The sequence below is a fragment of the Caenorhabditis elegans genome, chromosome V, assembly GCF_000002985.6.
Source record: "Caenorhabditis elegans chromosome V".
Classification (NCBI taxonomy): domain Eukaryota; kingdom Metazoa; phylum Nematoda; class Chromadorea; order Rhabditida; family Rhabditidae; genus Caenorhabditis; species Caenorhabditis elegans.
The window spans coordinates 2,304,183-2,322,929 of NC_003283.11; the positions used below are offsets into that span (position 1 = coordinate 2,304,183).

General features: G+C 35.7%; 2 protein-coding genes and 3 pseudogenes across 5 annotated transcripts; 1 reads left to right on the plus strand and 4 right to left on the minus strand.

Annotated features, from left to right (window-relative positions):
- Positions 1-172: 172 nt before the first annotated feature.
- On the minus strand, positions 173-4,977 carry Y19D10B.4 (annotated as a pseudogene). The gene is made up of 20 exons: positions 4,920-4,977; positions 4,755-4,860; positions 3,767-3,986; positions 3,381-3,719; positions 3,017-3,290; positions 2,910-2,968; positions 2,613-2,772; positions 2,449-2,516; positions 2,272-2,405; positions 2,080-2,227; positions 1,795-2,033; positions 1,621-1,743; positions 1,514-1,576; positions 1,396-1,464; positions 1,271-1,336; positions 1,063-1,224; positions 650-724; positions 497-606; positions 288-440; positions 173-243 (listed from the first exon to the last, which is right to left on the minus strand). Coding segments are annotated over exons 1-20 (2,697 nt in total).
- Positions 4,978-7,108: 2,131 nt separating this feature from the next.
- Y19D10B.1 lies at positions 7,109-9,627 on the plus strand (annotated as a pseudogene). Its single transcript has 9 exons — positions 7,109-7,166; positions 7,226-7,331; positions 7,875-8,308; positions 8,388-8,661; positions 8,710-8,768; positions 8,955-9,114; positions 9,157-9,349; positions 9,392-9,459; positions 9,503-9,627. Coding segments are annotated over exons 1-9 (1,477 nt in total).
- A 152-nt stretch (positions 9,628-9,779) lies between these two features.
- irld-16 lies at positions 9,780-13,981 on the minus strand (annotated as a pseudogene). The gene is made up of 8 exons: positions 13,922-13,981; positions 13,675-13,788; positions 13,408-13,629; positions 11,021-11,301; positions 10,594-10,713; positions 10,104-10,541; positions 9,913-10,057; positions 9,780-9,862 (listed from the first exon to the last, which is right to left on the minus strand). Coding segments are annotated over exons 1-8 (1,463 nt in total).
- Positions 13,982-14,307: 326 nt separating this feature from the next.
- Positions 14,308-16,919, minus strand: Y19D10B.6 (Peptidase_M13 domain-containing protein). The gene is made up of 9 exons (NM_071235.5): positions 16,814-16,919; positions 16,403-16,513; positions 16,133-16,354; positions 15,745-16,046; positions 15,491-15,701; positions 15,220-15,366; positions 15,047-15,160; positions 14,699-14,875; positions 14,308-14,648 (listed from the first exon to the last, which is right to left on the minus strand). The coding sequence occupies exons 1-9, from the start codon at positions 16,868-16,870 to the stop codon at positions 14,511-14,513; spliced, it is 1,479 nt and encodes a 492-aa protein (NP_503636.1). The 5' UTR covers positions 16,871-16,919; the 3' UTR covers positions 14,308-14,510.
- A 936-nt stretch (positions 16,920-17,855) lies between these two features.
- Positions 17,856-18,384, minus strand: pud-1.2 (Up-regulated in Daf-2 domain-containing protein; the record flags this gene model as incomplete). Its single annotated transcript, NM_071236.7, has 2 exons — positions 18,102-18,384; positions 17,856-18,055 (listed from the first exon to the last, which is right to left on the minus strand). The coding sequence occupies exons 1-2, from the start codon at positions 18,355-18,357 to the stop codon at positions 17,856-17,858; spliced, it is 456 nt and encodes a 151-aa protein (NP_503637.1). The 5' UTR covers positions 18,358-18,384.
- Positions 18,385-18,747: the final 363 nt, after the last annotated feature.

Sequence of the window (18,747 nt, forward strand, 5' to 3'; positions counted from 1 at the left end):
ACAGTTTTAAACTTTAGACGCAAATATTTCAAGTTCTAGATGCCCGCGACAAAAATTTAGCGAATCCAAATATTTTGTATTTCCAATTCCAAAGTCGACAAATTTATATGAATAGTACAAGTTAATATAAACACTTTAAAATACAAAGAAAAACAGCGGTTACACCATTAACGCTTATTTGTGCTGACTTTGTAGTGGTCTGTATTGGAGACACTGTAGTAGTGTTGGTGGGGAGCACGAGCACTGAAAATTGTAATCATGATTTTTTTTCTCTCTTTTTAGCTTACTAATTTCACAAAAATCTCCATAAAACCCTGGAGGACAACTGCAAATTCCGAAAGAATACGTGGCAAGTAGTAGTAAAAGATTCGGTGGAGAATAAGTTTTCCCGCATTGTCGGTAGCCGAGACTATCCACATTGTCAGGGTACTTTTTGGTACCTTGAAATAATTTTTGGTTGCTTAGATATTAATAACCTAAATTAGTTTCCCCATACCACTACACTATCTGAGATGAAATCGTAAGAACATGAGTTGGTATCTCGTTGAGCATTTCCCAATTTCACATAGCTTACTGGTTGATCGTATCTCTGTCTGTTCACAATTTCTGAAATTTTAGGTTTTGGGAAAAAACGTTCAAGTTTTCTTACGAATTTCCAAATCGGTGGGCACAATGTGATTGGTAGTTTTCAGTGTGGTGAAGATTGGCTGCGAATCAGAGGAGCCTGAAAAATCGAATTTGCGTGTTGGTTTTGGTGAAACGTAGACTCTAGAACGTTCCAGATTTTTCTAGAAAATTTTTTTCTCAGAAAGTTTGAATTCTCGCAAAATGTTTTTCTCAGAGAATTTGAATTTTAAAAAACCCACCAGCTTTTCTCGAACTACATTAATCCTACAGTACTCCGGCCATTCTCTTCAAAGGCTCAAAATAAAATTTTTCCTGTACTACAGTCATCCTACAGTAATACTACAGTACCCCGACGAAATCCCCCCACTAATACTAATCCAACATCTCTTCATAAACCAGAACTTTGCAGACTACAAAGACTACATCCACCCTTACTTCTTTGTGAAATAATTTGAGTTGAAGCATTGTCATCATTGGTAGCTGCCGTAAATCCCAGAACCAAACCCACTGAAGTCTTTTGTCTAACTGTAATTTGACATCCGCCAGTTGTAGATAATGCAGAGAGTTTCCATTTTCCACTTGCAAATAATTTAGAATCTGAAATCATTCCTAAATATACCACATCCTATCTCTAAATCCCTACCAATTCTAATTGACATAAAGTTAGGGTTTTTGTAGGTTACATAATTAGAAATCGAGACCGAAGCACCTGAAAGTTTGTTGATTCCTGAAGTTTATTCTCACAATCAGCCGATTATAAACTATCACTTGAACTACTGAAAAATCAGCACCATCCTCAAAATATCCATCGATTTCTAGAGCCGTGTCATGGCAGTTCTAAAATTAAAAAAAGTTAATCAGTAATGAAATACATTTGATTTGATACATATTGCTCATTATCAGTTGTCAAAGTGGTGACTGTCATCATGTCCTTGAAAATTGGAAATATCTGAAAATCAGTAGTTTTTCTGGTATTCTAGCAGGAAAACTCACAGAGTTCTCGGTTTTTCCGAGTGGAATGAGTCGCCCGTTTGTCATTTTTTGAACCAGCTCCAATTGCTTTGGCAGTGCGAAAATTTCAGTCGTCACTCCATCAGCAATAGTAAGAAAGTTTATCTTAAAAAATTGAATTTTTTATCATTTTTTCTTGTTTGCATAACTCCTAACCTCAATATCTCTTTTCACAAGATCCCAGTTTCTTGTCAAATTTTGTGCATTCTTTACTGCTTGATTTGTAAAGTAATACACTAGAGCCGTTGGCAGAATATTCATTTTCTGAGCGTGTATGATCGATAACAATCCCATAGTGTTATCCAGATTATCAGTCAATTCCAAGGAATTTACCAGCTTTGAGAATTTTTCTGCGAAGATTTTTGGATTATAAGAACTGAATAGAACATGGGATTCTGAAATTTATTTTGCATTATATATGATAATTGGGTATCTGTAAACCTGCAGAGTCATGAGCAATTAAAGTGAACTCTTTTTTATATTCAGAAGTTGTGCTAGAATTAACCAGTTCGAGAATATCATTTATTTCCCTTGCAAGCGTTTTATAGACTTGCTCGTTTCCAGAGTGTTGCTCCAAAATAAAAATGAACTGAAATTTAGGGCTGCAAATTTGCACTGCATCTAGTGATCTACCTGTCTTGGCTCTTGGAGTCTCGGATCATTGATAGAATCTAGATTCTTTTTACTACATGTATCCGTATTATTTTTGGAAACATTGGTAGTAAGTTCATTAGCGTTTCCAGAAAGATCGTGAGCATTGTGATCGCCTGAAAAATAACAGTCTGATAGGGATCCATATTGAAGACTTACTTTCAATGCAGTATCCTGGTGTGGTCCTTTGCTGATTCTACCCGTTGTAGTAAAATGTGTGCAGTTGCCTAAAAATTACGATTTGCTGAATTTTTTGTTCCTAAAAATATACTTTTTGCTCCTAAAAATATACTTTTGAAAATGGTGTTTTCAATAAATCTCACCGATAACTGCCATTCCATTTCCCACATCAATATGCATATCGTCATTGTAATTGAAAAGAAGCGTATTTTTCGATTGGATGAACATTCGGTAGTTGTATGTTGTTCCATTTTGGCAATGAATTGTTACAGTATCCCCAATGTTGCTGGCCGGGGAGTAGAGCTAAAAATAATAAGTTTCATGGGGTTTTTACGGGAAAGACTATTTTTTTCAATGGACTCTCTTGACACAACATTGGACCTCGAAGAATCCTTTAAGACCACATATGATGCTCCAAAATGACTTTTTTTAAATCTTACCCTATAAGAATCTCCTTCTGCAACTATTGTAGCCTCCGAAATTGATGGAACTGTTGTCTCTGAAATACAAATATTAAAATTTCAGAAAATAGCATCAAGCAACTTACGCAAAGATGAACGAATTGTGAGCAATATGTACACCAGATCACCATCATTATCAACATATGTCTGCAGTTGTTCATCTGTAGTTTTTCCATATCCAATTTGCACGTTCTCTGGGAAATACTGAACTCCAATAACATTCAGAAGAGCATTGGATAGATCATTTGAGTCCTTGATGAAAAATGTGTCTCCGTGATTTGTGAGTGAAAGCCTTCGATAGACATCAACGCCATTTGATAAGAAGTTTGTTCGAGCAGGTAGGGACAGGAAGAATGAGTACTGAAAAATACGTGTTCCTCCGGCAAAACATTGATGTTTTTATGAAAATATTTAAAATCAATCCCCACTCTTCCGATCTGTAAAACTTACTTTAGATCTCCATATAAGCGAGATTTGGAGTACACTCTGTTCGGCATTTTTATCTGTGAATCTATGTGACCATGCCGTTGCATCTGATGCTGGACTATCCGTAAATACAAGAACCAATGCATGTGCTTGCATTTTCGGATACGTCTGTTGTGCATTCTGGATGGCAGTAAGTACGGGTTGTGTGTCATCTCCATCGAAGAGAGTCATATTGTTGAAGAAGCTGATGACGTCATCTGGGTTTTCAGTGAACAACTTTTGAATTTTTGTGTGAGACTGAGATTCAACAAATCCGTAGACAATATAGTTTTCAATCCAGTTATTTACAACACCTTTAGAGTTCTAGAATAAAATAAATAGAAAATAGTCAAAGCCGATAAAGTGAACACCTTTGAAACTTTTGAGATCATCTCCTTGAAATTGTTTTTCAAAGAGTCCAATTGCATCTTCATTGTGGTTTTTGTATTGAATACAATTATGAATGATCGCTTCTCAAGATCCATTTGCTCCTCATTTGGTGGCCGACATCCACGCAGTCCACAATACCTATCGTACCATCCAGGTGCACATGCACATCGGTTTTTGTCAGGAACTGCCCAGCGTTGGCATCTGAAAAATGAAATTTAGAATTTCCAGTCTAAAACCTATAGCATATGCAACTGATGCTAATTTACTCTCACTAATATAAGTGTATGACCAACCCAAAAATTGCTGATTGGTTCAAAAATGTATGTGACATAGCGCTTATTGGCATTTTCGAAAAGCAATTTTTGTTGTGTACTTTTTATCACAATTTTTCGTGGGGAGGAACACGACTCGGCAAGTTCAAACAATTGAAAATCAGTTATCAGTATTTTATTTTCGATTGCGGAAAGCAATTTTTGTTCTGATATGTTTCGAACACGTTTAAAATGTTTTAACTCCGTCACAGTTCATCTTTCCTATAGGTGTCAAAAACTTTTTATCACAATTTTTTCGCGACTAGGAACAAGACTCGGCAAGTTCAAAAAATCAGAAATTGGTTATCAGTGACTCTTTCGCATGCGATTATACCGTTTTATCTGGTATTTTATTTTAAGCTACCGTATTCCATCTATTGGTATGTCCTACCTATTAGTGTTGCACTTTCTAATAGTCTTGCGTCTACTTTTTTAGTTAGAACCCGCCTCACAATCTTTGACAAAATTTTTGAGGTTACTGAGCCTTTTTGTTTCAATTACATACAAACAAATTTTCTAAATTTCCAAATGAAATGGAAACTCTTTCAAGTAAAAACTATAAAACAGAAAAATGTTCTGAAAATTAGTCTTGCACTTCCTAATACATAGTATTGCAGTCATTCTAATAAAGGAAATACGGTATGTTAATTTATCGCACTTGATATTTTCACAAAGTCTTCCATCGACAAAACCCGGGCACAAACAGTCTGTTGAATTTATTGGAGTACCAAGGTTTTGGCAATTTGCAAGTTGAGCCGAAATTTCTGAAAGTTGAAAAAATTGAAACGGAAGCCATGTAAGTACTACAATATAACATACTAACCAGGAAAAAATGCAGAACCTGCCAAGAAAATAAGGAGCGAATAATGTCTCGTTTTCATGATTCAACCTGAAATTTTTTTATGAATCTAAACTTCGAGCAAGAAAATTAATAAAAGAATAGGAAAATATTAGACTCAGAATTGGGGAACGCAGAAAATCAGCCTTGTACCTACGGACAGACACCATTTTTTGGCAGGCGCTAAGATACCGTGGAAGCCTACCATGGCCTACCTACCGTACTGCTCACCGTCTCAATTCTTTTTATTGCTTTTCCAATCAGCTCTGCATTTTTGCGTTAGAGTAAACAATTATATTTCCAATTAATTAAAAGTAATTTTTCCAACTTCTAGTTTCAAACAGAAGTTCCAACTCATTTTTAATTGAAAGAATAACTGAAATCCGAGAGATACTGGCAAATTGCAAAGATGTAAGCAGAGTTTATAGGTAAAACCCGGAATTACTATACCTAGTCTCTTATTCGAACATGAAAGTATCTCTTTGTTAACGCAATAGAATTGCGCTCAGAAAACACTCAAACACCCAGAAAAAAAGTTCCGAAAATGAGAAGTTCACCATGTCTCGTTCAGGGATACAAATGCTTTTGCTTATCAATTTTCTTTAAAAACTTAGTTTCATTGGAAAAAGATAGTGAGTTTTGGTCAAGCTCTGGTAAAACGAGTTCGATCGACACCAGAGTACGATTTTCAATTCCGTGTCAATTGTAATGTTGTCCAATTGACGCAGGAACACGCAGCTTTGACAGACTCTGGCGTCGATCAACCTCGTTTTACCAGAGAAGTAGACCGATTGAACAAAGTGTGGTTCAATTTGTTAACAAAAAACATTATAAAAAAGAAAATAGGATTTACTTCAACTGACAGCAACTTCTTTAAACTATGAAACTCTTATTGAGCATCGTCGGGTGGCACTAGATAACTGTACAGCCCTCGTGTGGCAAGATCGATCTGCTTCCGTCTGACAATTTTTGGAGCTTTGTTGTTTCACAGTTGATTTCTGGCAATTACCGAAGTTGCCGAAAGCTGAAAATTTCGCCAACCGGCAACTAGGTTTCAACTTTTTTTTGAAATTATATTTTTGACCGTTTTGGAAAAACGCATGGTCGTTTTTTTCGTTTTCAGTGAAATGTTCGCATTTTTCAGGCTCTCTGCAATCTTTTTTCTGACCTACAAGATGTTTGACATTGATATTGGCAATTGCCGAAGTTGCCGAACCCAAAAAATTCCGGCAACCGGCAACTTTGTTGCACAGCCCCACCCTTCGTTCAGTCATCTATCGGTATGTTTCTCTGGTAAAACGAGTTTGATCGACACCAGAGTCCAGCAACAAAATGCTGTACAATCTACGCCTGTACACCCAGCTTCAAATGTACTCTGGCGTCGATCGAACACGTTTTACCAGAGCTTGCCCGAATCAAAACTTACTATCTTTTGCCTATGAAACTAAGTTTTCAAAGAAATTTGATAAGCAAAAGTATTTGTTTCCTTGGACGAGGTGGACTTCTCATTTCCGGCACGTTTTTCTGAGTTTTAGTTATTTTTAAAAAGAGTTTTTGAGTATTTTCTAAGCGCAATTCTATTCTAGAGAAACTTTCATATTCAAATATGAGGCTATAAAAATTCTGGGTGTTACCAATTAACTCTGCCCACATCACTACAATTTGCCAGTCAATCTTTTTTCTCAAGGATTTCAGATATTATTTCAACTAAAAATAAGTTGGAACTTCTGTTTGAAAGTGGAAGTGAAATTTTTCAAGTAATGCAGAGCTGATTGAAAAAGCAATGAAAATAATTGAGACAGTGAGCAGTACAGTGCGTCCAACTTCTATAGCACCCCCCTCCAATTTGGCGGTATAGAGCTTTTCAAATTTTTTTTTTGAAAAGTGTTAATGCACTTCGATAGCAAATGTAAAAAAACCTATGCTCCCCAATTTTTATTATGAAATCTCAAAAATTACGGAAATTAGGTCAAAATATATACAAGTATACGTTAGATAGGCCACGGTAGGTTTCTTAGCGCCTGCCTATAAATGGTGTTTGTCCGTAGGTACAAGGCTGATTTTTCAGATGTACAACTTCTTCGTTCTCCAATTCTGAGTATTATATTTCGCTACTCTTTTATCAATTTTCTTGCTTGAAGTTCAGCTATTTATGAAAATTTTCAGGTTGAATCATGAAAACAAGACATTATTCGCTCCTCATTTTCTTGGCAGCCTCTGCACTTTTTCCTGGTTAGTTTCTAATATTTTATTACTTTCATGGCTTACTTTTCAATTTTTTCAACTTTCAGAAATTTCGGCTCAACTTGCAAATTGCCAAAACCTTGGTACTCCAATAAATTCAACAGACTGTTTGTGCCCGGGTTTTGTCGATGGAAGACTTTGTGAAAATATCAAGTGCGATAAATTAACATACCGTATTTCCTTTATTAGTCTTGCATACAAGACGAATAGAGGAAGTACGGTAGCTTAAAATAAAAGTACCAGAGAAAACGGTATAATCGCATGCGAAAGAGTCACTGATAACAAATTCTCGATTTTTCGAACTTTTCGAGTCTTGTTCCTTGTCGCGAAAAAATTTTGATAAAAAATTTGTGTTATGTATTCTATCGTATAAGAAGAGTGTATTATGCAAACGAATAAGAAAGAGAATGACAAATTGTAGATGAGCAGCCAAGAGATTATATTAGTTACTAGTATGAAAGTAAGAACTGAAGTTGTTGAAGCAGTTGGGCGCACTTTATAAGCAATATGTGGAATGCTGTGATAAGATCTTCCACGTCCGCCATAAAGAACGTTCAAGTGACTTCCCAACAGTTTTTAACACCTAACATCACGAAATTTCGATATAGAAATAAAGAAAATTAATGATTCATATTTTGAAATTAAAAAAAAACGTCACAAAATGAATATCTGGAAATTCTCAATTTCATTTCTTAGATGCCAAAACTGGGCAGTTCCTGACAAAAACCGATGTGCATGTGCACCTGGATGGTACGATAGGTATTGTGGACTGCGTGGATGTTTTATTTTAGAACTCTAAAGGTGTTGTGGATAACTGGATTGAAAACTATATCGTCTATGGATTTGTTCAATCTGAGTCAAACACTAAAATTCAAAAATTGTTCACTGAAAACCCAGATGACGTCATCAGCTTCTTCAACAATATGACTCTCTTCGATGGTGATGACACACAACCCGTACTTACTGCCATCCAGAATGCACAACAGACGTATCCGAAAATGTAAGCTCACGCATTGGTTCTTGTATTTACGGATAGTCCAGCATCAGATGCAACGGCATGGTCACATAGATTCACAGATAAAAATGCCGAACAGAGTGTACTCCAAATCTCGCTTATATGGAGATCTAAAGTAAGTTTTAGAGATTTTCATAAAAGCTGGAAAATATTGTATTTAATTAACCACATTTTATTAAACTGTACAAATTCAGTACTCAATCTTCCTGTCCCTACCTGCTCGAACAAACTTCTCATCAAATGGCGTTGATGTCTATCGAAGACTTTCCCTTACAAATCACGGAGACACATTTTTCATCAAGGACTCAAATGATTTATCCAATGCTCTTTTGATTGTTATTGGAGTTCAGTATTTCCCAGAGAACGTGCAAATTGGATATGGAAAAACTACAGATGAACAACTGCAGACATATGTTGATAATGATGGTGATCTGGTGTACATATTGCTCACAATTCGTTCATCTTTGCGTAAGTTGCTTGATGCAATATTCTGAAATTTTAATATTTGTATTTCAGAGGCAACAGTTCCATCAATTTCGGAGGCTACAATAGTTGCAGAAGGAGATTCTTATAGGGTAAGATTTAAAAAAAAATCACGTTGAGGCATAATATATGTATAGTGAGATTTTTGCACGTTAAAAATTTCTTCGAGGTTTAATGTGGTGCCAAGAGAGTCCATTGCAAAAAAAAAACTTTCCCAAAATAACAGAATACAGCAGCGGCAAGTCCATAGAAAACCCCATGAAACTTACTATTTTTAGCTCTACTCCCCGGCCAGCAATATTGGGGATACTGTAACAATTCTTTGCCAAAATGGAACAAGATACAACTACCGAATGTTCATCCAATCAAAAAATACGCTTCTTTTCAATTACAATGACGATATGCATATTGATGTGGGAAATGGAATGGCAGTTATCGGTGAGATTTTTTGGAAACTCCCTTTTCAATGAACATTTCTAGGAATTGAAATGTTTGCAACTATGCAAACGTATGGATTTCCACAATGGCAGAATAGCAGTTACGATGTGAGATCATCTGATGGCAAGCTGCTCAGAGAAAAGTTCTACGCATCAACAAGACCTCAACAAGACTGCACGTTTTTGTATGGGTTCCCGGCTTGGAAAACTTTGTCATGTCCACCAGGACCGATCATGTGAGTTAATTAGATATGTATTCAGCAGATCGTGATTTTTAGGCAACTGCACACATTTTACTACAACGGATACAATCAGCAAAGGATCACACCAGGATACTGTATTGAAAGTGAGTTTTCAATATGGATCCCTACCAGGCTGTCATTTTTCAGGCGATCACAATGCTCGGGATCTTTCTGGAAACGCAGAAACGCTGAATGAACTGACTATCAATGTTTCCAAAATTAATATGGATACATTAAGTAAAAAGAATGCGGTTTCTATCAATGAGCTCTAGCATAAATTAAAATTAGATCTTATTATTTAAGTTATGGGCAACAATTTTTTAGTTGACAGATTTTTTTAATTTGCGTTTGATATTCTTTATATAAAATTTCAAGCGAAACCGCCTTGAATAACAGGACAAATTTAAAAAGGTTTACTCAAAATTCAGTTCAAATGATTTGAAATTAGAATAGTCGTGAAAATTGTCACAATTTTAGCAATTGGACTTGCATTCGAAGGAAGTTGATCTGAAATACAAAATCTCCTAACAAAATAAAAAAAAACAAACCAAACAAACCACATGTTTTCTCATCAAAGTAGATCAGTTGGTTTTCATTAAGATTTAGAGATTTTTGTAGTTTGTAGCAATATGCTGAATCCGAAGACAGTGCCTCACTATTTTTGTTGAACCAAATTGTAGAGCGGCCTTTTGTTTTGGCTAGCTTAATTAAAAAATGTTTAGTGTTATTTTTTCGAAAAAACAGATACCTTCAAGTTCGGAAAAGAAAAATTAGAGAGAAATGGGTTATTTTCAACGGAAATCGCTGGGGTTGAACCATCAAGAGAATAAATATACTTCAGACTTTGCAAAAAATCGATATTTGTTAAATTTGTGTTATTGACAACGAGCCGTCCAAATATCATTTCCACATATTTTAGTTGGCTCACAAATTGCTCATTTTCAGGTCCTATTACCAAGCTTCCAAATATTTGAGTACATCCATCAGTTAGTGACGTGGAATTACAAACCGTTCCGTTACTCACGGAACTTGGTAGATCACAGTACTTTCCGTTAATTTCGGGTGTAAGAACATTATCGCTGCTTAAAAAATTCAGCATTTCTTGGGGAGAAATACAAAAATATCGATCGGGAACCATGATAGTTATGCCAATTTTCATGTCATTTCCAAATGGATTTGTGAAGTTCTGGATTCATTTTATTGGATGTTCATCTTAATTTTTCTGATTTGTCATTTACCTTTAATTTTGGCATATTTAACATTTTCACATTGAAAATTTCCATACTCAAGCATGCTATGGAAGTGAAGTTGATAAGCCCTATTTCGGTCATATTGGAGTTTGCATTCCAAACAAATTGCTGAAAATTTAATAATTGAAAGTGGGTATCATCGCTTAAAGTGAGTTTGTTTAGAATTTTTTTTTTATTTTTAAAACAACCAATTCCTTCCCTGCGGGCGGCGCGAAAACGCCTGCCGAGCCCGCATTTCGAATAGTACTGCACGGAATCCGAACATTGTCGGCCGCATCTAAAGCACGGCCTTTGACTTTTCGCGCTAGTGCAGAAGTGAGGCGTGAGCCGGGCAGGTTGGAGGCAGGCGTCAGGGCATGAAACTTCGCCTGACTTTGATGGAAGCTCTAACATACATACTTATATTAGTACTTACAGAAATTGGAGCGTCGGTTGCTGTTCTCCTTTTACGAAACTCTCCACCACATTCCAAAGATTCCAAGCCATCCAGAAATTCACCACTTTTGTGATTAGTGTTGACCACCGTTAAGCTTCCAATTAGATGTTTCATATTTCGAAATGTCGATTTCAATTGGTCTTCCGTCAAATCACATATTCGATCGATTTTCAGATCGGCGCATACTGTACTACAGTTTGTGGGGAACCAAGTGACGGTCTCGCTGTTGATGTAATACTCGTAGAAAATGCATTGGTGTTCTGTAAAACTTATATGTAATTAAGCTGATGAGCAATAAAATTACGGCATTTTTGATTCAAAAATACTTCAGCATATTCTACTTGGGGTATGTTATGCTGGTCACCGTTGCAATATATAGAAAAAGCCGAGAAAAAGAAAAGTAGCGCTTTCATTGTAATGTTTATTTTGTTAATCATGATGAAATTACAAGTAGTGGGTGGAGCAGCGCAAAGAAATAATAACAAATAAAATCATCATAGCTAATCAAAGAGACAGGTGAAACTTTAATAGTTTGTTACAATTTGAAAATGTCATAAAAACAAATTAACTTATGATTGTTGCATTTGTACGTTACAGTAGTTGAACGTTGTTCAAAAAACTAATTATGTTGCTCCACCCGAGCAACTATTCCGGTTTTGTTCATTTATTTTTATGTTTATTTTCATGATTTTGACAAAAAGTTTTCAAGCTCTTATCAGAACCAAAAGTTTAATTTTAAGATTTTTTACTAAATAAATATCTTCAAGAGTAACAATTTTTATCAATTTAGATAAAATGGTTCTGAAATCGTGTTTTTACAGTATTTCAGCCACTACTTTCAGTAGTAGAGAATTCTACAATAGTCCTCCAAATTCACCTCGCCTCCCAGTGGATTGCAAAATTTTTCCTTAAAAAATTCTTGCGCCGTATTTTCCTTATTCATCCTAATTTGCGTACCGGTTCAGCATACATTCGATCGCCAGGGCGACATCCATAGAGTGAGCTGAACAATGGATACTGGCGAACTGCGGTGTTGATGGATATTTCAAAGGGATGACGTGGTAGAATTGAGTTTTTTGGTTTGCCTTGGATGCATAATCCGCTCAAAATAGTTTCAAGCGCATTTTTCAACTGAAACATGCAATTTTGGCGATGATTTTCTCTCCGGGAACAAGTTCGTAGAGATTGGGGGCCTACACAAATCAATAAAATCAATGTTCTTTGTTTTACTATTTCTGTTTGACAAGCGGCGAGTTGCTATCAATTATTGAAACCAGTGTTTTGGAATTTCAAGAACCCAAAGGAAAATACTGTGAACCCGCAAGTGCTGTGGAAAACGGAAAAGTCTGTAATTCCACGTCACTAACTGATGGATGTACTCAAATATTTGGAAGCTTGGTAATAGGACCTGACAATAAGAAATTTTTGAGCCAACTCAAAACTGTGGAAGTGATATTTGGAGGACTAGTTGTCAATGACACTAATTTGACAAATATCGATTTTCTGGGAAATCTAAAATATATTTATCACCTCGATGGTAGGTTGAACTGTAAAACAGAAAACAGCTAAGCTTCGTAAATGCTAAACTTCAGATCAATCTCCTGCAATACAAGTCGAGAATAACCCCGACTTGTCGGACTTCTCATTCCCCAGTCTGCTTGTTGCTCAGTCATTGGCAAATACTCACATTGTATTCGCGAATAATAATAAAGTACTCTCGTCGGACTCCACATATTGCAATCGCCTCAAAAACCAACTCAACATCACCCAAAACAGGCAAATCTTTTTTGATGGGAAATATTGTGGTCTGCAGTGGTACATCATGAAAATATTTTAATTTAATACATTTTTCAGATAACCTTCCGACTGAATCCGCAAGATCATTGGAGATCATGTTGCTTTTCGTAATGATAATCTACAAATGTTTGTAAAATAAAAAAGTTCATATGTTTTCTTTCTAGTTTCATTTTCATTTTGTACTGTAGGGATACTGTAGGACTGCTGTAGATTTTAGAAACAAGAACTTTTTTTCGTAAATTGAAAGAATATAGAGTTGGAGTGAATGGAGCACGGTCTACTGTAGTGGTACTGTATGTAGATATTCAGTATGATTACATTGTGAAGAGGCACACCTATTGGTGCTGTAGGGGTACTGTGAGGGTACTGTAGGGCTACTGTATGATTACTGTAGTTTTTCTTGTAAATGCATATTCGGTTGGGGTTAGTGGGAGCTAAATAGATTTGGGATACTTTAGTGGTAATATGGTGGTACTGTAGGCCCGTGGAGATAATTGTAGAAAGTATTTGTCAACTAAAAAAATATGTGATATGCTTCACCATTACTTGTCCTGAAAATAAATTTTTACCGTTACATTAACGTTTTCCAGGGTCTCCACCACAAAACTGAACTTCTCCGATTTGTTCTCCTTTTTAACATATTCGCGATGCATCTTAAAAAAATAGTCAAAATCCGCAGTGGTCGTATTCAATAATTCGATCTTCAGATACCATATCATCAAGCTATCCGGATCAAGAATCTCATCCAATGTGATGTAGGTCCCGTTATTCGGAAATGAGATGTTCGGATTCTGAAACATTGCTGGGTACTATAGGATGTATGGCAGAAAGCCTACTACCAGTATCTCTCGATCCTCGAATAAACTTGTGAAGTTTAGCTTAGTGATAATTCTAGTGTCATTTGTGCACACATAATCATAGAAGTCGTTGCAAGGATCCAGGCTAACATTCTGAATACATTTTATAGTTTGTAGGCAATTTAGCAAAGTCTTCCTGAATATCGACAAATTCTAGGTTAAAGCTTTGAAATTTGAAACAAAAGATATATAAATTTTCAGTAATTTAATGTTTAAAAAAACTCACATCTTGTCTACTCTGCACACTTATAGTCACAATTAGTGTCAGTACCAACAGGAAGTTCATTCTCAGTTAGTATTAGGAGCAAAATGTGGAGAGCATGTGTTCATTTGTACGCCACATGTCGGAGCAACTTTGTTCTTCAACTTTCTTCCAATGTCAAATGTATCTCTAAATCACCATGACCCAGACCAATTGTTAATGATAGGAAAGAGACCCATTTTTTTTATAGAAAATTCTAATAAATTCATTTATTCGAAATGGTCTAGCCACGCACCATCCATTTATTTTTGAAGCACGTGGCGAGACCATGGTGGAGTGTGGCGGGGCCATTGTGAATAAATGAGCCACCCTTTAAAGCCGTAGAAGCGTAGAAAAAATGCACTGTATGTTTTGAATCAATACAGAGTTTTTTATTAGTTTAAAAGTGTACTTTAAAAAAAAACATATAAACTGAAAGCATACAATTGATGAAAAATGCGTTTTAAAAAAACATACGAAAACCAATGAAACGCTGGGAAAACATCAAGTTATTATAGATAGTTTAAATATCGTGTATTTTGCATGTAAATGTTGAATGATGGTCTCAAAAAACTCAATTTCTAAAGGAAAAATTAAATGCATTTGCGGTATCCATAATGTAAGTAAAGAATCCACCAATATCTTCAGTATCATTCTTGATTTTATAGTCCTCCAAATTCACTTCGCCTCCAAGTGGTTTGCAAAATTGTTCCTAAAAAAACTGTTATTCTGTATTTTCCCTTTTCATCTTAATTTCCGCACCGCTTCAGCAAACATTCGATCACCAAGGCGACATCCATAGAGTGAGCTGAACAATGGATACTGGCGAACTGCGGTGTTGATGGATATTTCAAATGGATGATGGTGTGGTAAAATTGAGTTTTTTGGTTTGCCTTGGATGCATAATCCACTCAAAAGTGTTTCAAGCGCATTTTTCAGCTGAAATATTTAATTTTTTTACAGTGACGGGAGCAAGTTCTAATAGTAAGTACAGACTGTGGTACAAATTAGCGAATTTTTTAAAACTTAATCGTTCCACTTGTGTGCTCGTAACAAATACATTGGAGCATTTCAATGCCTCTGATTTTATTTTGCTGAAATATTTCTTACCTGCTCTTCACTTGCCGATTTCCTTGCCACCATCTTCATAACCATCCTTAATCCCATTATATTTGCAAGATCCTCATGAGTGACTTTTTTACTAAACCATCCATCTATTGGCTTCTGAAACCGTCAATTTTTTCAGAAGTATGTTCGGAAAAAGCCGACAGTCGCTAGCTTACCACGACATCAGAGTCACCCATCCTCTTCACTTCATCTTGTGTACACTTTTTTGCTGCTTTTGTAACATTAGGAGTCAGTAACTCTGTTCCGCTTGGATAGACAAAGTGCATAAGCTCATGGGCAAGCACGGAAACGGTGTCGGCTATCTGGAAAAGTGCAAAATAGACTCGGCATTTTCAGGTAAGTTTTTTGGTGACTGAATTTCAGATTTAAAAACCGTTAGTCAGCAAAAAATACTAGAATAAAAATTAATGTTCAATATTTCCTCACCGCTAACATAGGTTGTTGTAAATCACTTCGGGTGACAATTCCAGCATAAATAGCTGAGTTGTGCTTAAACGCTTCATTTTCCATATTCGACGCAAAAGCGGAGAACAAAAACTCTGGTTCATAGCCCGGAATTCGTTTCGCCAAGTACTTTGTCGCGGTATCAATGGCTCCTAAACGGAGGATTTTCTCCGCGATTTCGGTGTCAAGATCACTGAAGACAAATTTTAAAAGTTTGTCTTCAAATATCAACTTACTCTGACGACAATAAACTTTTGAGTCGATAATATTCCGTCTCGTAAACGAGTTTAGTTTCCTCTAGCATTGTGACATTATTATAATCCAAAAGTCCGAAAAATACTTTTGAGTTGTTCAGTTCTTCATCAAGTACCTTTTTACTTTTATTTGATAAAGAACTGCTCCAAATCTCCTCGATAGTATTATTTTTCAATAGATTGGAAATATGATGAAGAAATTTATTTTCTTCGGCGGCTGGAAGATTAAGCTGGTTGAGGACCTTGATATTGGCGTAGAGAGAATTGTAGAAAATATTTGTCAACTGGAAAAACTATGTGATAAAATAGAACAAATAGGGTATTAGCAAGATATGCTTCACCATTACTTGTCCTGAAAATAAATATTTACCGTTAGATTAACGTTTTCCAGGGTCTCCACCGCAAAACTGAATTTCTCCGAATCGTTCTTTTTGCTAATATATTCGTAATGCGTCTCGAAAAAATATTCTAAATCCACGGTGGCCGTATCCAGTGATTTAACCGTCATATACCATTTCATCAAGCGATCCGGCTCAAGAATCTGATCTAATGCGATGTAGGTCCCGTTATTCGGAAATGAGATGTTCGGTTTCTGAAAAATTGCTGGGTACTATAGGATAAATGGCAGGAAGCAAACTACCAATATCTCTCGATCATCGAATAAACTTGCGAAGTTAAGCTTAGTGATACTTCTGGTGTCATTTGTGCACACATAATCATAGAAGTCGTTGCAAGGATCCATACTAGCATTCTGAATACATTTTGTAGTTTGTAGTTTATTTAGCAAAGTCTTCCTGAATATCGACAAATTCTAGGTTAAAGTCTTGAAACTTGAAACAAAAAATGGGAAACCAAAAAATGTCGAAAATTTTGACGGTTTTTTAAAAAATTGAACAAACCGGGATCTCTATATTCTTGATTTTTTGAATAAGTCATTTTCAAAAAAAAAATCACTGTCAATTAGTGTTCGAACTTAAGTAGATTCAATTTGATAATACCGGAAAATTCTAAATTTTCAGTATTTTTTTTGTTTCTTTTTGTGATTACTTACCTCTTGTCTACTCCGCACTATAATAGAAATTAGGGTCAGTATCAACAAGAAGTTCATGCTTGGTTAGAATTAGGAGTAAAATGAGAAAAAGCATGTGTTCATTTGTACGCCACATGTCGGAGCAACCTTGTTCTTCAAGTTTATCATCTAATGTTAAAAATATCTCTAAATCGCGAAGATCCAGACCAATGCAAAAAAGAGACCGATTTTATCTTTTCAAAACTCATTAAAAAATATCAAACTTGGCAGTTTTGCTTAAAAATTGAAAACATCTGAAAAAGTCAAATGTGGAATATTATGAGTCTGTTTTCTAAATGAAGTTCAAAATCGATTTTTCGTAAGATTAAAAAAAATCAATTTGTCTCATGATTTTTCCAATTAGTACTGAATTTACCAGATTATTTTTTTGTTCAAAAAATAAAACCTGCACTTTTTGGAAATGTTTCAAACTTTAAACTACTTGAACTTGATAATGTAATTTTTTTACAAAGTTCTCAGGAATGATTTTCAGTCAACTATTTTATTCATTGGCTCGATTGAATCAAGTTTGAGACTGATCTGAATACCTGACCTGATTTTGTATTTTTATAAAAATATTTTTCAGCCAAATTAATAGACAATTTTCACTGACAACATTCGTTCAGTAATTTGAAAATATTTAGCCATTCGAAAATATGCACCTGGGTCGGGATAGCTCAGTCGGTTGTGGTGGCCGTTCGCAACCTGGGAGTCACGAGTGCAAGTCCTAGTTCCCATTTGCGCTGTCGTATATTTGTTATATTTGTAAAAAGAAATTGGACATAGTGGAAAGATAGAAAAGTGTATAAAAGGTTGAAACGGTAGATTTCCTAATACAGAAAAAGCTAAAATTCTACAATTACTGTTGATGACAATTATCTAGCTTCAATCAAAAATTAGCTTTGCTTGGAAATAGTTTTGAGAATGAATTTTATTTCAAAAAAAAAAGCTTAAGAAAAGTACTCCTACGAAGAATATCGCTGCTCAAACAGAAACTCAAAGTAACTACAAATAAAACATGAAATCAATATTTAGTGAAAGTGGTAGTCGATTCCCCACTTGGAGAGATGAAGTGAATTTCGGTTGGGAAAACACGGATCGTGGTAGTTTTTCCGTCATCTTCAGCTGTTAGCATATGCTGCTTCCATGATCTCGAGTCACTGATGAATTTCGCATGCTCTATGTAGGATTTCTTTCCGATTTGGTGACCTTTGTTATCCACTTCTGAAATTTCAAGTTCTTTATTCTCAAAAGATAAAACTCCACAAACCAGTTCTCTCCTGAACCATCGTACCATCCACTAGCCAATTGTCAACTCCAGTTGTCAAGAATCCAGTGTTATAGGCGACACTTTTGAAGATTTCCTTGACTTCATCAGGCTGGAACATCACAACATCAGACTTATCCGCATCCCATCCAGTGTATTTATGTGTCACTTGAAACTTGAAGTGACTTCCAGTCTGATTATCAATTGAAACCTTTGCAGTGCGTCTCGTGAGTTGTGGTGGAGTTGGATCAGTCGACATGATCAGTTTTCAGTCAAGAAACGATCTGAATTATCAGTTGATACGGTAACCATTTTAAACTAAACGAGGAGGTGGAGTTATTGATAAGGAATGCAAGTGATCTTCTCTCTTTGACTATTTTTGTGGTTTGATTGTTTGTGAAATTGATAAAGAACATGAAATTGAACAGTTTGCCTGTTAGTTTCATGTAGCATGAACTATGATCATGAAAATTGATCATAAAGTTGTGCTTTCTTTTGGTACACCTTTGGTTTCTTGACGTCAAAACCGCAGACACGTTGCTTGAAAATGACAAAGAACACAAAGTAATGACAGATAAGCATAGACCAAAGGTTTTATATCAGTATTGAAACATTATCTATTGACAAGTAATGTGCTTAACTCCACCCA